The sequence below is a fragment of the Seriola lalandi genome, unplaced genomic scaffold (genome assembly GCF_002814215.2).
Source record: "Seriola lalandi dorsalis isolate HSWRI2012SDOR001 ecotype SW California unplaced genomic scaffold, Sedor1 jcf7180002054355, whole genome shotgun sequence".
In the NCBI taxonomy this organism is placed as follows: Eukaryota; Metazoa; Chordata; class Actinopteri; order Carangiformes; family Carangidae; genus Seriola; species Seriola lalandi.
In genome coordinates this window covers 254325-270917 of record NW_019524908.1, presented here as the reverse complement: position 1 = coordinate 270917, position 16593 = coordinate 254325, and the positions used below count along the sequence as shown (strand labels likewise).

The following is a 16593-nucleotide window of genomic DNA, read 5'->3' as shown; positions in this document are numbered from 1 at the left end:
AATATATATATATATATATATATATATATATATATATATATATGAATGACAAAACACCTAGTGCCCTGAGTGTGTGTAAATAATCTTATTGGCTCCTGTGACTACATGAGGACAGTGAGCGCAAGGACAGGTTAAAACTGGACATCTGATCACACTGAGGCCCTTCAATAACTATGTGGCATGCACCGTTAATTCCAGGTGGTGTTTGTTTCAGCTTTCAACTTTAACAGGATTATACAAAACACATTCCACAGAACTGCTGGATGAACTTTACAATGAGCTAAGAAGAGCCAGGGTGACTTGTGTGCTCTAAGGTAAGGTTTTATGTCACACTGCCTTTTTTATCCAGGAGTGAGCTGCCCTGTGTCATTCCACTTGTACTGCACAGCCCTGACCTCTGTCTGACTCATAAACAGAGGCTTTAGGAACTTTGCATGTGTATGTACAGTATGTGCACGTCGAAAGGCGAGGTTGGAGGGTCAGTAAGAATACGAGCGAAAGTGAAAGTGAGAGAGAGATGAGTGACAGGGGGTCCAGAGAGAGTTGCCTTGTGGCATTTTATCACTCCACCAGAGCCCGTCAGTGAACCTTCATGCACTGTGATGTTAACTGTACTCACTGCCGCACTGATTTCCCAGGATGCATCATGTCAGAAACAAGGTGCATTATCCTATTCCACAGAGCAGCCTGTCTGAGCTGCTGGAAACAAACTAGTCAGCACTTAATAACTGTTACTTTTACAGGCGCTTGTACTTGTGAGGTTGTTTGTCCTATCAATAGGGCATGGCAATATGATGAGATACACTTCATAATAATCAAAAATCCTTCTTCCAATACCAGTCAACAGCGCATATGCCATTATATTTATCTACATATGGGAAGCCACCTGTTACATTAGTCATCATAGACTGCAGATGGCAATGGGGGCTCAAACTGGGGTTTTCATTTTCTGCTGTATTCTCAAACCTTTCAAAAATCACAATTTTTTGTTGTAATTAAGTAAGAAAAAAAAAAGTTTGATATAATATAAACATTCAGCCTTTACGTTATCTTTGAGTCTTGTTTTTGTCCATTTTCATTGTCCTCATGTTTTTATCTTTTCTGGGGTCAGTTACACTACTTTTGGTTTGCCTTGAGTGGTAAAGCTATTCACATGTTCACGTCAGCTGCTAGACTCCTGATCACATGTCCTGACCAGATTCTTCCAATGCAGAAAATAACTGTTTTGTTTTGTTTTGTTTTTTACATTTTCGTGACAAGAGAGCGGTGCTAGTTGTGCGCATGACTCTCCTCTCTTAAGATGGGTTGTGCTTGAATTTGTTGAATTTGTGTCATGTGCAGTGTGAAAGGCAAAAGTGTTTATACCTGATCCAAACAGCTGCACTCAGTGAGAGAGACAGGAGACGCAATTATTGTTTAAATATTGGGATAACGGTGCATACATTCAGAATTCACATTCATCATGTTGCACTCAGGTTAACATTTCTGAAACAATTTGACCACCTGACAAGCAGCTCTGCATTTTCCTGTACCATAAACAGAAGTGGTGTTACTGCTATCCTCACACATAATCTTTCAGGGAGGACCATGGGTGAAGTCCCTTGTCCTACAGTAAGCATGTTTCTTTTTAGTAATGAAGTATTTTTAGCTGCTTAACCATACCTTAACTCACATGTCATGTACTTTACAAGGCAATGGCATATAACCTATTTAGTCTGGTATGAAATTGATTGTTTTTCATATGTTGTAGCTCCAGTGTTAGTTTCTTTGCACAGGAGTCTGATACATTCAACTTTATTTTTAAGGTTTAACTTACAGAAGTAAACAGCATACAATATTAGACATTTGTGAGTATTTATGCCACACTTATTCTTAAATCCTGTATCAAAATTCTATTTGCATTTCACTTCATTACACACACACACACACACACACACACACACACACACACACATCACTACCTTTAAAACCTGTACTTTAAACTAATTTCTCCAAATAGGTGTTCAGCCCCTTTGATGTGATGCTTCCCTTTTTGAACCCTCTTTTTTTTCAACAACAGGAGCCATCTCTTCTTTCCCTTCTCCCAGCCTGCCACTCCCTCTCTCCTATGACTTCTCCATCCCTCCATTGTCCTCAGATCATATTATGTGAACTCTCATTACAGGGGTGGTAATAGACTCTTCAGCACTAAGATCCTCTTTATTATCCGTCAACTGTGGACTACATCTCTAAGCTGATTAGCCAGAGCTGTCTTTTTCAGCATTTCAATTAGGAGCGTTTTGAATAGTTGAGCAGATTGCATGCCTTACATTCATTACTGACATTCTTAGAGCTTTACGCGATGTTCGAATACAGTAATCCAGGAAACACATTGCAGCAGTGAGGATGAAAGAGCTGTAGAAGAATGACATCATGGTGGATTTTAATATTGGACTCCCAGGGAAATGGCAAAAGTAGCTATCAACTGCAATCCAAAGCAATTTACAGCAGAGTGGAATGCAATTTTAGCATAAATGGCCCAGCTGGCAATCACACTACTATCATACGCACACACATACACACACTGACTATAGTGTTCTGTAAAGACAAATGACATATTTCAAGGAGCATCATCGTTACCAGCAAGTATTCTTTGTTTTTACTAAAAGAAAAATTCATCAGAGGACAACTATAGCCTGAAGCCTCAAGATGCAGATGTTTTAATCTAATGATGTGTGTGTTAGCTGATGTGTGTGTTGTGGTAGAAGTTATCTTTATCTACTTTTGCATGACCGTCTTCTCTCAGAGGACTGTGAAAAGGTAAGAACTGATGAATATGTCATTTTGAGCCTCACAATGAGAGGCTGGCTCGTTAGCTGCCACTTAGAAAACTGTACCCCACAAGTGCCCTCGGGGCTGTGAACACCTACATGCTTAATCTCGCTGTTCGGCTGTCTCTGTTCATGTCATTTTTCAGACGAGCTTGAAGAGAAAATGTCCCACATAGGGGACCGGCTGTCTGGTAAAGAATGAGAGAAGAGGAAGCGGAAGAGGGGGGGGAATTGGGGGAGGATGAGGTTGTGACTCCTATTGCTAATGGATTTAGCGATGGGAGTGACGAGATGACGAGGCTATGATCTGCTCAGAAGAGTGTGTGTGTGTGTGTGTGTGTGTGTGTGTGTGTGTGTGTGTGTGTGTGTGTGTGTGTGTGTGTGTGTGTGTGTGCAAGCTCACAAGTACATGTGTAGTGTGTGGTTTTGTGACGTCATTAGCAGTCGAGCCAAAATATGATGATCTCGGGGTATTATCAGTATCTGTTTAAGGTATCCGGCTTTATCAAATACCTACTTGACACAGGAGTCACCACCATGTTTTATCATTATGTCTCTATCTGAGTCTCTCCCTTTCACACACACACACACACACATACACACACACACACACACTTACACACTCAATAATCCATTCAGTCATTGTTAATCCAGCTGTGTGCTGGTACAGAGATGTGCTGTACATGGCTGACAACCATGTTGCTGAGGTGCTGATGTCATACCTGTCTGTATTTTTTTTTGTCACTGCTGTTGTTGTGAGCCACTCAGGGACACACACAATACATCTGAATCCCTTTAATTTCTCTCTAAGGAGATCATTAATGTTGCAAATGCACGTGTCTCTGTGCTAAGTGACATGTTGGTGTCATGTTGTCAGTTGTATTAATTTGACAAAAAGCTCAGACTCACTTACAGAGCATCAGTTTTGGGAGAGGAGAAGGGATACAGTTGTAAACACTTGAGGATTTCTGCAGTAGTCATGTACCAGTTGCCACAGAACAACTGCAGTGGAGCAGCCGAGAGTCAAGTACCTTTTCCCTGGGCACCTGAGTGTTGCTTGTAGGGGAAGATGAGAGCCTTCCACATTTCAAATGAGATTTTCCGAGCAATCAGATAATTTTTTTTACAGTGGTGATTTCAGTCATGAGCCCATTTTTCTCTGAACTACTTCTGTTCAAGTTGGTGTATTTTTCATGTTTTTCCAGCTCACAGACATTTTCAGCTGTCAAAATGAATTTGGATTAGAATGTGTTTCACAGGACAAAACAATGCAATACACATTTTACTGTGAAAATCTGTTGATTTCTCAGGTGTGGCGTAGGTATGGTCAAAGACACTTGAGCAAGCCAAAGCTGATGAACAGTGAGAAACTTTGTCTCTGACCAATAAGTTGTAGTTTGATAGTTTTTTTTCTGTTATAAACTTCTAAATCATTTACAAGGAACTGCATCGTGAATAAGCCAGCAGCCTGTGTTAATGTAATGATCTACATTTGGTCAGTAGCGTGGTTAGCACAAAGTTTGTTGGTTGTTTCTGGCTCTACTGCTGTTGGTCTAGTTATAAAATAAGTCTCAATTAAATACAGATTTACACAAGAGTTGCACCACACAGATTAGTTTTTCAATAGATATTTGTTACTTAATATTAATAATTCTTCTGTGTTTTATAGCCAAGTGAACCAATTTACAGAACTAGCTTGCTGATATAAGTCTGACAAGACTGTTAAAGGCTATTTGGAAGTTTCCTCTTACGCCGAACGTGGTTTCTTGCCGAGAGGAGCGAGTGGTGCTTCAGCCATCATTGCGTTTACAAGAGGTTATAATATGCCCTCTGAAGAGCACTACATCTTTATGGCAGATTGGTGATGATATAAACTGGAAAGATATTAACTTAAATTACATGATGCTACATAAATGTTTGATGCAGTTAATTGCTTCTGATTGGATAATGCTACAAATGTTTATAGCATTGGATTTACACATTACTAGCTAAGAAAACATTCCTTGAGTTTGAATGGTACGACCCAATCACTAGCTAGTAGTTCCTAAGACATTAGGAATCCTTTAGACACAACCTTAGGGATGGATTTACAAATAGCTGGTGCAACCGGAAAAGTAGTTTTTTTTGGAACAATGCACATATACTGTATGTCCATGCATTCCTAATGGAGTGGATTTTTAATACTTTCAAATAGGAAATTGGGGGGTATAGTGTGTGTTCATGAAGCCCAGATTAGGATTTGTGGTTGGCATGGGCGTGTATGTGTGGACGGAGAGGGGGATAAAGAGGGAAACACTGAGGAGCAGAGTGTGTAGAGACATCCAGAGATTTAAGACAAGACAGGCAAAAAGCAGATATTAAAAGGAAGCATGAGGAAGTCATGATGAAGAGATCATAGAAAAGAGGATGGGAGGAAAGAGGAAGAAAATTAAGATCCACGAGAAAAGAGGAGCCAAGAGATTGAGATTTAGTGGAGTACAGAAATGAAAAGTGATGGAGACTGAGAGACTGAATAGGAGAGGAAGAGGGGCATCACAGTAAAAGTTCCAGCTGAGAGGGATCGGAGAAGAAATACAGAGAAAACAGAAAGAGGAAATGCCACAGGAAATAAACTAGAGTGACAGATAGAGGGAAAGATACTGAAAGCTAAAACGTAGTAGAGGAGACAGCAGATGGTGGGGATTATTCTGGACTAAAATACTTTGGGATCTACAGAGGGAAGGCCACAGACATAAACCGTTACAGACTCCATCTGCCAGAAATAGACCAAAAAGAGCTGTAGGTCCACCATCACCATGATGATAAAATGCTGCCTAGATGGCAGAACCATAGAAAAAAAAAAAAAAACAGTGATAAATGTCATCCTAGACAACAGCTAAATAGGCAAAGTGCTGATGTACTTTTGTGTTTATCAAAATCATTTGGAAGAGACATCCTGTCGAGTCACAACCTTACACATGCAGAACACGCATGGCTAAACACACAGCATGGGACCTTTTAAGACACTTAAAGTAATTCAAGTAATAATTTTCCAAAACAACCATTAGCATCTCACAGATGGCATTCATGTGGAGACAAAATGTGGGACATAAAGAAAAACTTCTTTTTGCAGTAGCAGCAGATGCATGTGTGCTGGAGTATTTCAGTAGGCCTACATGTTCTGTGTTTGTGTGTGATTATGATGACTGATACCATAAGACACCCTGAATCCACATTATATGTTCACTGTGATTAGGACAACAGCCGTATGCACTAACTGTGGGTGTGAGCCTGCAGTAAAAACAACAACAAACTGGTTCACAAATCCCCCCAATAATTCCTCTATATCCATCCACACACAACCTGAACACACACAACTGCAGATACAGTCTAATGCCAGCTAATCATCCTGCCCCCCCACCCCCACCCCCCACATGCACAGAAAATAAAGTAGAGAAAGAGCTAAGAGACTAAGAGATTTGGAAGTAAGTGAAAGACATTTTTTTTTACCTTTCCCTGTGTGTAGATCAAACCTTGAACCTGCAAAAAAAAGGAGAGGAAAACATAATTACTGTTGTGTTCTGAAAGCCAGGCTGTGCACATCATACGGTGTGCTACCACACTGATGAAGCAATTTAAACAAAAATCAACATTAGCTTCTCTCTGTAGGTGGACAGAACACATACCATGTTCAGTTCTTGTCTGCAGCTTTTCTCAATACTCCTCTGTAATTGCCTATTGAGGTGTGTCACTCAGGACTTGTACTTTTAAACAGCAAATTGTTAGAACATTCTAGTCTTAACATTAGTGTTGGGATGGCAAACATATTGACTTATCCTGTGTGTGTATAAGAGAGAAAGAGAGAGAGAGAGAGAGTGAGAGTGTGTGTGTGTGTGTGTGTGTGTGTGTGTGTGTGTGTGTGTGTGTGTGTGTGTGTGTGTGTGTGTGTACATTATTGACTAATTATCTACCCTGACAGGGGACGGTTAATTAAATCCTTCCCTGGCAGTGAGCATGAAGTAATTATTGTGCATGGATGCATATCCACAAAAAAAAGAGTCATCATTCACATGTGGTAAATACATGCTATGTCTGTATGTCTGCAACACACACAGGAACTTATCCAACATTGCTCAGATTGCAAACCAGTACCAAAGCTTTGCATCATCACCTTGTCTTCTGAGCGTTTATGCAAAAAGGTCTTTCCATCATCATCATCTGCTTTAGCACCTAAACTAACGTTTTTTTTTTTTCTTTCTCTACCAGGAAAAATAAATCACACAGCAGCTGGATGTGACTCCATTGACTTGCATCTGACAGTGTGCCAATATCATCTTTACTATGCTCTTGTCATTACAATTAGCAGCAATCAACGTATTTCACTTCTGCTCGTAGCTGAATGCACCAGTGTGGGAGCAGCATACAGCGTTACAATGTTTTAGAATAAAGAGTGATGGAGATTTTCTGAGGGCACATTAAACACATTGTTACATAAGATGTTTGGTAATGCTCGCTGGCCACATACGCTTGCATTTTCATTTTATACATCATAAATAATGGATTCACTTTAAATGAATGTTTAATATGCCTCCCAGTGCCAAACCGTGCCCACCAACACTGCCAGTAGTAAATTCCCCAAAAATAACATTTTCTCCCCAATTCCCAAAATCACTCTGCCCTCAATTACTGGTTTCCAGTCTGGAGCCGATGCACTGGAACCAACCAGCTCATGTCTGCTGGATGAAAAAACCTGTCGTCTAGTTGAATTGTACATGTGCTAACAGATGCCAGCTACATCTGCTGTCTGATAACAGGATCTGCTCAGTGGGATGGTCCGGTGCTGGCTGCAGATTGATCAGTGACATTTAGCTAAGCTGCAGAGAGCATCTAAGAAACTTTACCTTCACTGAAAGTGCTTTCAGTATTACCATCAGTGATAAAAAGCTTTTCGCTTGCATGCAACCACTTGAAATGGCTTCTCCAGGGGGGGGAAAACAATTTTGTGAATTTCTGTCTCTTTACTTTTCTAGATTACAGTGCTGTCTCAAGACTCTGGACTTTTACTCAGATCTGCTGTGTTGTAAGATCAGCAAATAAACTAGTATTTGATATACTTTTCGATTTCAGTCAGTCTCTTTTCTTTTCGTGCAAAACAGTACTTCTTTCTCCCTCACTGTAGTTCCATTCACAGTATTGTGAAAGGAGGAGACACTGGCAGTTACGATCTGTCCCTTGCTGAAAACCTTTGATTCTCTCAGACTGACCACCCAGGATACAGGAGCCTTAGAAACAACAGGGGCTGCTGTGGCATACAAATAAGCTTCACAATCTGCTACTGACACACACGCACGCACACATGCACGCATGCACACACACACACACGTGACAAACTATGTCTGTGCTAGTTTGTTCATGTGCAAGTTCATGTCCGGGTTTATGCATCCACAAAAATGCATACCACATACAGTCATATCACAGGACCAATTCTCATCTCAAACACTATATTTCACACATAGCATGCAGTGTATTTGTATTTATGGTGTCTATTTTGCTTGAGAAATGTCTCAGTATTGCTGTTTCGTTTTCCCAGTCCAAATACCATTTTGTAGAGAGCTGAGTGCTTATAATATTGGAAACGTACAGTCATGCACTTGCTGAATGGAGAATCCTATTATGCCCTCTTCATGTGTGACAAGGTCAAATTCAACAGCAGTAGGCCAAACTCACTAAGAAAAAATACCTTGTCCTTATTTACGTAAACCCACATTTACAATTACGATTCCAAATCACCTAAAGGTTCTCAATGATGCATTCAGTGGTTAAAAACAGCTGGTGGCATGGGCATGTGAGGCTGACACTTCCCCTGGCTGATCCTTTTCACCTGCTGACATTCACAGGCCCATCAGCAGCAGGCTTTCAGACTACCTGCCACGTACAGCTAAAGTCTTCTGCACTTGGAGATGCAGAGAAGCAATCATTTCATCAGTTGTTAGGCAGTGGTGCCTGACCACTTTCATTCAGATCTGTCTGCCAGCTGGAGCAAAGGCTCATGGGAAAGAGGGTGGCAGAGGGAGTGCAGAACTAACAGAGAAAAACAGGTGCTGCACATGCTATTATTTTAACAGTTAATATATCTGACATAAAGATAATGTTGCTGCCTCTGAATAGGAATGACGGAATAAGGAATGTATAACCAGCTTGATGGAACAGCAGTGCAGGACTGAATCAAAGTGAATACTATGATAATGATTGGGTCCCCCTCTCCTACCATGGATATAAAAGAAATCAGTGACTAGAAACACTAAAAGTGTCTTTTTATTGAATGAAAAGTGATATTCTATAGAGTGACCTGCAGCCAAGAACAAAAAAATGCTAAGCTAAACATTTGACATGTGACATATTTCCCTGTCTGCTCTGTCTTTCCATCTGTGTAAAACGGTGTGATTAGTCACTGCGTGAGTCTGCCTCGAGCAGGTTGAATTTAATCTCAACCTCTGAGGCACTTTACGGAGAATTTTGAACCATTACCCAGGCTCAACAATTGGCAGTGGCTGCCAAGTACCTTCAAGGGAATGTCAGTTTCCATGGAGACCAAGCCACCCCCAGCTGTAGACCCCGTCTCTCACCACAAGTAAAGAATGGTAAAAACCTATTGATGGGCAAGGATCACAAATCTCTCTGTAATTCCCTCTTGTGCACCGTCTTGGCCTTTTTCTCTGTGTCTGACATCACTGTTTATGTTAATACATGTGTCTCTGTTCTTGGTTCAAACATCTGCCTCTGTGTTTACCCATGTTAATAATTGCTCATCTGCAGTTGCTTGGCAGCTTCCCTCGGACTATGAGAAGCATCCATGGGAATAAGTGGATAGATGTATAAATTTTACAGAAAGTTGGAGAGTAAGAAACTAAGTCAGGAGGATAACTGTTCAGAGAGAGCTGAGAGCAGATGGAGCTTGATTCAAAAACTTACAAAAAGTAGTTTTAACAGTGGCTGCACATGGCTGTTTAAAACTATGGTTTACAGCTGCTATAATCAATATTTTTATAGTAACAATGGATAACATGTACGTGACAGGAGTTGCTGGTAGCGGCAAACCCGCAGATGATTATCTACAGTTCCTCTCAGCTCTATGGTGCATTTCAGCATCTGCCAGCTCAGCTGATTTTGTTTTTTGGTGTTTGGTTGACTTCTACAACTGTTATCAGTGTAGCAGTTGGCTTTTTAAACTGGACTTAGTCTGCTAATGTTGCTCCATATCTGCTGCTTGATGTGTTAATAAGCAACCCTTTGCTAGTAAGCTCACCATATATCAACTTAAATGTTGATGCCCTCCAAAAATCAATTATTACATATTTAAATGTAGCTAAAAGATCAATGTTAGCCAAATGGATGCACTTGTTTAAGCATTACACTCCTGGAGTCAGGAAGGTGATTCCTGCAGTAACTATATCGCACATTGTCCCTATTGAATAAATTAAATAAAATGAAACTCCATCTTGTGATGGGATCCCACCAGTCACGACACCCATCAACACATTGACATTCTGACGTCAACTGCACTCCTGCAAAGCTTCATGATTGTACGTGGTTGCAATGCTATCACAAAGACAAAATCTAAACAGCTGCCAATGTACGCGATAATGCCTCTGTTACACTTCCCGCTACAGAAGGTGTCAACGTTTTGCCATGATGACACGCACACACACACACACACACACACACACACACAGAGCCTCACAAGGTGAAAACAATACAAGCCCTGCCTTCACAGATGATAATAATGCGTTCTCACATGCATCATGCATCTGATCAGGGCTGAGAAACATTAATTTATATACACAAAGATCTTGTGTATTATGTGTAATCTTAAAACATGTTAGTTAGTGTTAGCATGTTGTTCTATTGCTATTTTTTCCTTGTTTTTCAGGGTAACTCTCGGCTCTTGCTTTTTCTCTGTAGCATAAAGATTTGAACTCTCACCAATAACACCAGTAAAACAAATTACTGTGGGGTTCCTTTAATTTTGCCTGCATTCCTGAAGACACACTATCTGAGCAGTGGAAACAAGAGTTTGAGGATTAAATTGCAAAATATATATGTGCTGCTAAAAGCAAAAGTCTCGTTTTTCTAGTGCGTCACTAGCCGTGTCTCAATTAACCTGCTTCAGGTGCATTTTGAAATAGCAAACTTAAAAACAAGGAATGGAAAAACATAGACAGAGCATTATTTCACATAAGTGAAATGGAAACACTTTTTTTGCCCCTCTATCACGCCAGAGCCAGAAACAGGCGGACTGCTTGAGATCTATTGTCAAATTTAATTGAAATGGTACCACGAGAGGAGAGAACAGAATTATTTTCTTAAAAATAGCTTCTACATTGTACAAAACTGCAATGGAAAACCAGCTGCTCACATCTTGGTGAAGAGAACTTTAACTAAAAGGATGCAAACTGCTCAGTGGACACTGAAGAAATGCAGCTTGAAGAAAAACTTCCTGTTTTTGTGACTCCCAGCGGCAAAACCTACTCTCAGCTCTCCTGCTAGTGTGCTCTGCCAGAAGACGATCACCAGGTAGTGAGCAGCAGTGTTGGCGATAACATACCCAGACACACTCCCGGAGGAGGCGGAGCGCTTCCTAAAACAATACAAACTGCATCTTTAAAAACAGATCCCTGGCATACGTTCACACATGATTTCATGACCCACGGTGTTCACACCTGATTCTCTCCCCTCCTGAGTCTTAATCAAGTTGTTTGTTTATGAAAGGCTTCATTAGTTTGTTTCTTTGATTGTGTAGGTGCGAATGCCTCCGAGTGAGCGTGTGCCCGCTCATGTGTATGAGTATTTACGATCAAAAAACACACACTGTCCTTGAAAGTGCCTCAGACAAATCTAAACACAAATAACAAAACCCCTGCATGACTTCATCACATTGATCGTCTTCCATCATCAGTTCTCTTTGTTATTGGGAACGCAGGTCATTACGATGCAGGCTGCAGTGAAGAGGGTGTTAAAAGATGTTTTCCTTTATGGAGAATGATTTGTTTGTTTTACGTTCCAGCTCGCTGGCCTCTTGGGCCCTAACCTACATTACTGCACAAAGACTATTAATCATTGATGATCAGACCTTTTAATATTGCTTATGAAAAATGTATTTGCATGTGAATAAAACAAATGAAGACTTCTGTTCCAAAACACCGGATATCCATTTTGGAGGGAAAATTATTACCTGAAGTATCAAGTATGTGGTTGGTCCAGGTCTATTTCTGTCAACATTAATTTGATTTAATTTGATACGATTTGGCCATTGTGTGCCGTGTATTCTTTGTTGCAGTACCCACCTTAAAATGTTGCATACATTCAAAACGTAAACCCTACAATTATCTTAATAATTAATAGATGTTAATAACATCTTCTAGTTAATCGAAATTCCATTTGGTGTTTCACATTTTTGATGCAGGCATCAAGGAAACAATTTAAAAGTATGGGAAATAGTATGTTCAAATATCTCATTTAAGAATTAATGAGTCACCTCAGAACTCAGAGCTTTAACAAATCCCACATCTAAAGCAAATGCAGAATAATCATATAATCCAGACATTCATTATCGCTGAGGAAGGAAACGTCTCCAGAGGTCAATTAACCCGGTGTGTGAACTCGGAACTCTTGACGCAGACTTCCAATAAGCCAAGATAATAAAGACACGTGCACAAGTTCACACACATGCACACACACGAACACAAGGTATAGCAAAGATAATAAAGTAATGCCACAGAAACAGGTTGCTCACCTTGCACACACACACACACACACACACACACACACACACACACACACATATTGCCTGTTTCCCTTTTAATCACACACTCACACATGCTGTACATATTACCAAGCAGACTGCTGTCCTTTAATCACAAGTCATGTTTTAATTGCAATACGTGTGAAGGAAATAGGAGCCGTTACAGTGGCTCAGTCTGGCACAGATATGTTAGAGAATGAGACTGCTGGAGCCAACTTAGTGGACTGAAATATGCTTTTATCATAAGGTCATTTTACAGTCAATTTGGAAGTGAATGTAGCCATATTATCTTCTATTCTCTCTCTGTCAGGCCTCTATCACGTGTCAGAAACCAAAAGAAGGTGTTCAGACTGGGTCTGGAGTGTCTCACATGATTTAGTGTTGATCCATTTACAAGGTAGCTAGACTGAACCAGAACAAGAAAAGTCTACAAGAAAGAAAATCCTTGATTGTACTCTGAGTGTAAATATTTCTTATCTTGTGTGTAGTGGAAAATATAGAGGCAAAACTGAACAACTTGTTCAAGTCCTTCTAAGAAGACTATCCACATTAAGACTATACATTCTATATTTTAAATTCTCATTGGATGCATCTAAATATTAAGAAATGGATCACAATTCCTGGCTCCGAGCTGATTTTATGTTTTATTTCTTATCATTTGTGCTTGCAATTTTGGAGGGCAATAGCGTTTAAAAGCCCACTTTACACACTCAGTTCACCTCCACCTGAGTTCAAACCACAGACAATCTGCAATAGTCTTCATAATGCATGAGGCCCTATCCCACACTGGAGCCATTTTCTGGGTAACTGCATCTGTCTAGAATATGCTCGTTCACACAGGCTTCATAGGTGTTATTCATCCATCCATTTATACATAATAAGTGTTTAAGCCGCATGCAATCTCTCACACATGCAAGTCAAACCATCTCAATGTTGCTTGCACAAGCACTTTGTAGCACACATGCACGAACATATATACATATAAAACTTCCTCCTGCGCAAGCGCACACACACATATATATATATATACACACATATATATACATATAGACACACACACACACACACACATTGAAACCCAGCACATACAGCTTTAAAACACCTCAGTTTTGCATGAACACAGGGAGTCGTGCCGTTAGGAACCTCGGCTATTCAGACCTTTAAATTGGTCCCAGTGAGATGTGAGTGCTCAGACCACAGGGCTGACCTCTAACTCGACGCCTGGGTATCAAAGAATTAGTCTCTGTCAGCCCAATCAATACCCCAACAGCAGCCTGAGACCCAGCACCAGTGTAGGGAGACTGTTGCAGAGTATTATTGGGCCAATGATGATTATGGCAAAGGCCATTCACTTGGTGGTTCTCCTCAGAGCACAGGCTTGACTATATGGAGAGTCCCCCTATTGGTTGTTAATCCACTTGGGATTTAATTAAGGAAATTAGAATCAACTCAGATGTTTTATTAGTGAGGAGCATGGTCATCAACTCATGAAAGGTGGACGTTCCTTTTTGAGCACAATTAAGCCATAATTTATTTTAAGATATCTACAAAGCTGTTCTTGATATTCACACTCAGATGCCAGTTTATTAGGTACACCAAGCTAAAGCTAATGCAGTGTAATGCAACAGGCCTTAGAATTATTAGCTTTTGGTTTTATTCAACTTTACAGTTGTGGTTTGTCATGCCAGTGAATTGTATTGTCTCCAACATTTAGTCTACCCTCCCTGACATAAATGCAGGGCTATTGCTAAAGTCCAACTGACACTGAAGAGTGCCACAACACAGAGACCTTCTGGACATTTGTGACTGAGGACCCCAGGCACACTGATGGTGGGCTCCTCACTGCCTCTTGGCCGCCATACATGGCTGCCGTGCACACACACAGACGTGACAGACGGTGAGCTCAGTCACCTGCCAAACTTGCTGACAAATGCAGGGAAGCTTCATGGCACATCACCTTCTCAATGCTCCCATCTTCTCTGAGTATTCATTGGAAATTGGTCATTATTATCTTATCATTTATCATTGTATTCAGAAGCACAGACTTGTTTTTGTGCGTGTTTTAATGACTGACATTTTAACAAATGACATAAGGACCTATTAAAGTTACTATTTAAAAACTATTGCTAAGTTTGAGTACATTAAAAAAAGGACATGGGTTAGACAGACACATATGCTCTCACACTTGCCCATACACACACATTAGAATGCATTGTATGTAGAAATACTATCTATAATATATAAGTCAGGATTATAATTATCTAAATTCAGTCTGTAACAAGCCCTTCATCAGCCATTAAGTGTTTCTGAATGGAGTCATCTCATTCCCGCAGACTGATTCCTCGTCGGCTGCTGAGATGCCAGTACAGATGGACTGAATCAGGATGAGGCCAGCAGCAGTGTCTGTGGAGCTAAACTCCTGGTGAATTGTGCCAGTGCAGAACCGCACCACGTTGGGGCCTGGCCGCTGTGGCGCTCAAGCCCTGGCAGAGAGAACAGGGACCCCCTTGTTTGGCAGAGGCTTGTTGACAGGAAACATAATGCATTCACACGATAATGAGACAGTGAATACATGTCCCTCGTACTGCCCTGCATTTTCTCCCTTAAATACAGTACACATCTTTACACAGATATAGGGGCAACACACACACACACACACACACACACACACACACACAAACAAACAAAATCTACTGCACACTAATAGAAACACACACCCATAGTCACACAAACATGCACGCTCAATCACAAACCCCTCAGTGTCTGGTGCAGAACGGCCTGATCATTGGTCTCATCACCAGGGAGACCGGCACTAAGCGGGCGCCTGGCAGAGACAGACTGGCATTTAGCATTTAGGACCCCACAAAGATTTCAGGCAGAGTATACAGGCCTTTTTCAACGCAATGAGAGGGGCAGAGAGAGAGAGAGAGAGACATTAGTCACATGGACACATGCAGGGAAACAGAGAAAAGAGGGGGAATGAAATACTGTTTGACAACCACATTATAATTTAGAGAAGAGAAAGAGTGTCAGGAGAGAAGCAGAGAGCAGGTTAGCAACAGATAAAAGAGGTACAACTAGAGAGGGGAAAACAAGAGAGAAAAGGAAGAAAAATGAAGATATTGTGGCTAAGAGGCAGAAGAGAAAAATGAGATTTTCTTTTCTGTTTTTTACTGACAAGGGCTTTACAGCACTGACTAAATTACCGCTGAGAGTGATGTGTCTAACTAACATAAAACACAGTCTGAGTGTTAAGAGGCACATGTGTGATTTCAGCTGACGTCACGAACGAGGGAAGCTATTAATACTCATGCCCACCTGAGTCTACACCAGGCTAGGGAAAGAAAATGCAGTGCAAATGAACTGTAAAAATTCAGATTTCTTTTTTCTTTTAATTCACATCTCCCAAAGCTGGGAAGAAAGAAAGGCAATGAAAAGACAGGAAATCAAGCATTTGGGTTGTCGAGAGCCCTCTGCCCTCTGAACAGAGAGCGGAAGATCGAGGGATGGCACGAAGCAAACAAGTGTTAAATGGTTTAAGAAAAGGGGGATTTAGGCCAAGGCAAGCTCCAGATGTTTGTGAGCTGAAGGGAACAGAGGAGAGGAGAGGAGAGGAGAAGAAGTAGAACAGTAGTAAAAATTTATCTAGGCACAAATTCAATAGATACTCAAAAGTACATGACGTCATCATATCAGCCTCATTTCTACTGAGCTAAACTAACTGTTCCTGGACTCACCTCACCCCAGTTTGGTACCAGTTCTTTTTCTGCAACCCTGTCCCCTAGACATTATGCTTATGTACTACTCTGTGCAATAGCAAACACATTTTGAAGAACAAATAGTGCTACACACATTACATTTTTGTATCAACACCATGAGGACAAATCCTTCAAATGAAATGACAAAATATACACAGAATTGTTTTCTGATCTGAGGACCTGATTGCTATCATTTGTCTGAGCCTCCACTGTAGAAAACTAAATCTGTTTATGATGTGACGAC

At 40.7% G+C, this 16593-nt stretch overlaps 1 protein-coding gene across 1 annotated transcript in view; it reads right to left on the bottom strand.

Annotated features, from left to right (window-relative positions):
• The window catches only part of igsf11 (immunoglobulin superfamily member 11), a 91832-nt gene that overhangs the window by 58637 nt on the left and 16602 nt on the right, over positions 1 to 16593 (bottom strand). Inside the window, exon 2 of the mRNA XM_023408159.1 lies at positions 6300 to 6329. Within this exon, the coding sequence (XP_023263927.1) occupies positions 6300 to 6329 (30 nt within the window). The remainder of the gene's footprint in view (positions 1 to 6299; positions 6330 to 16593) is intronic.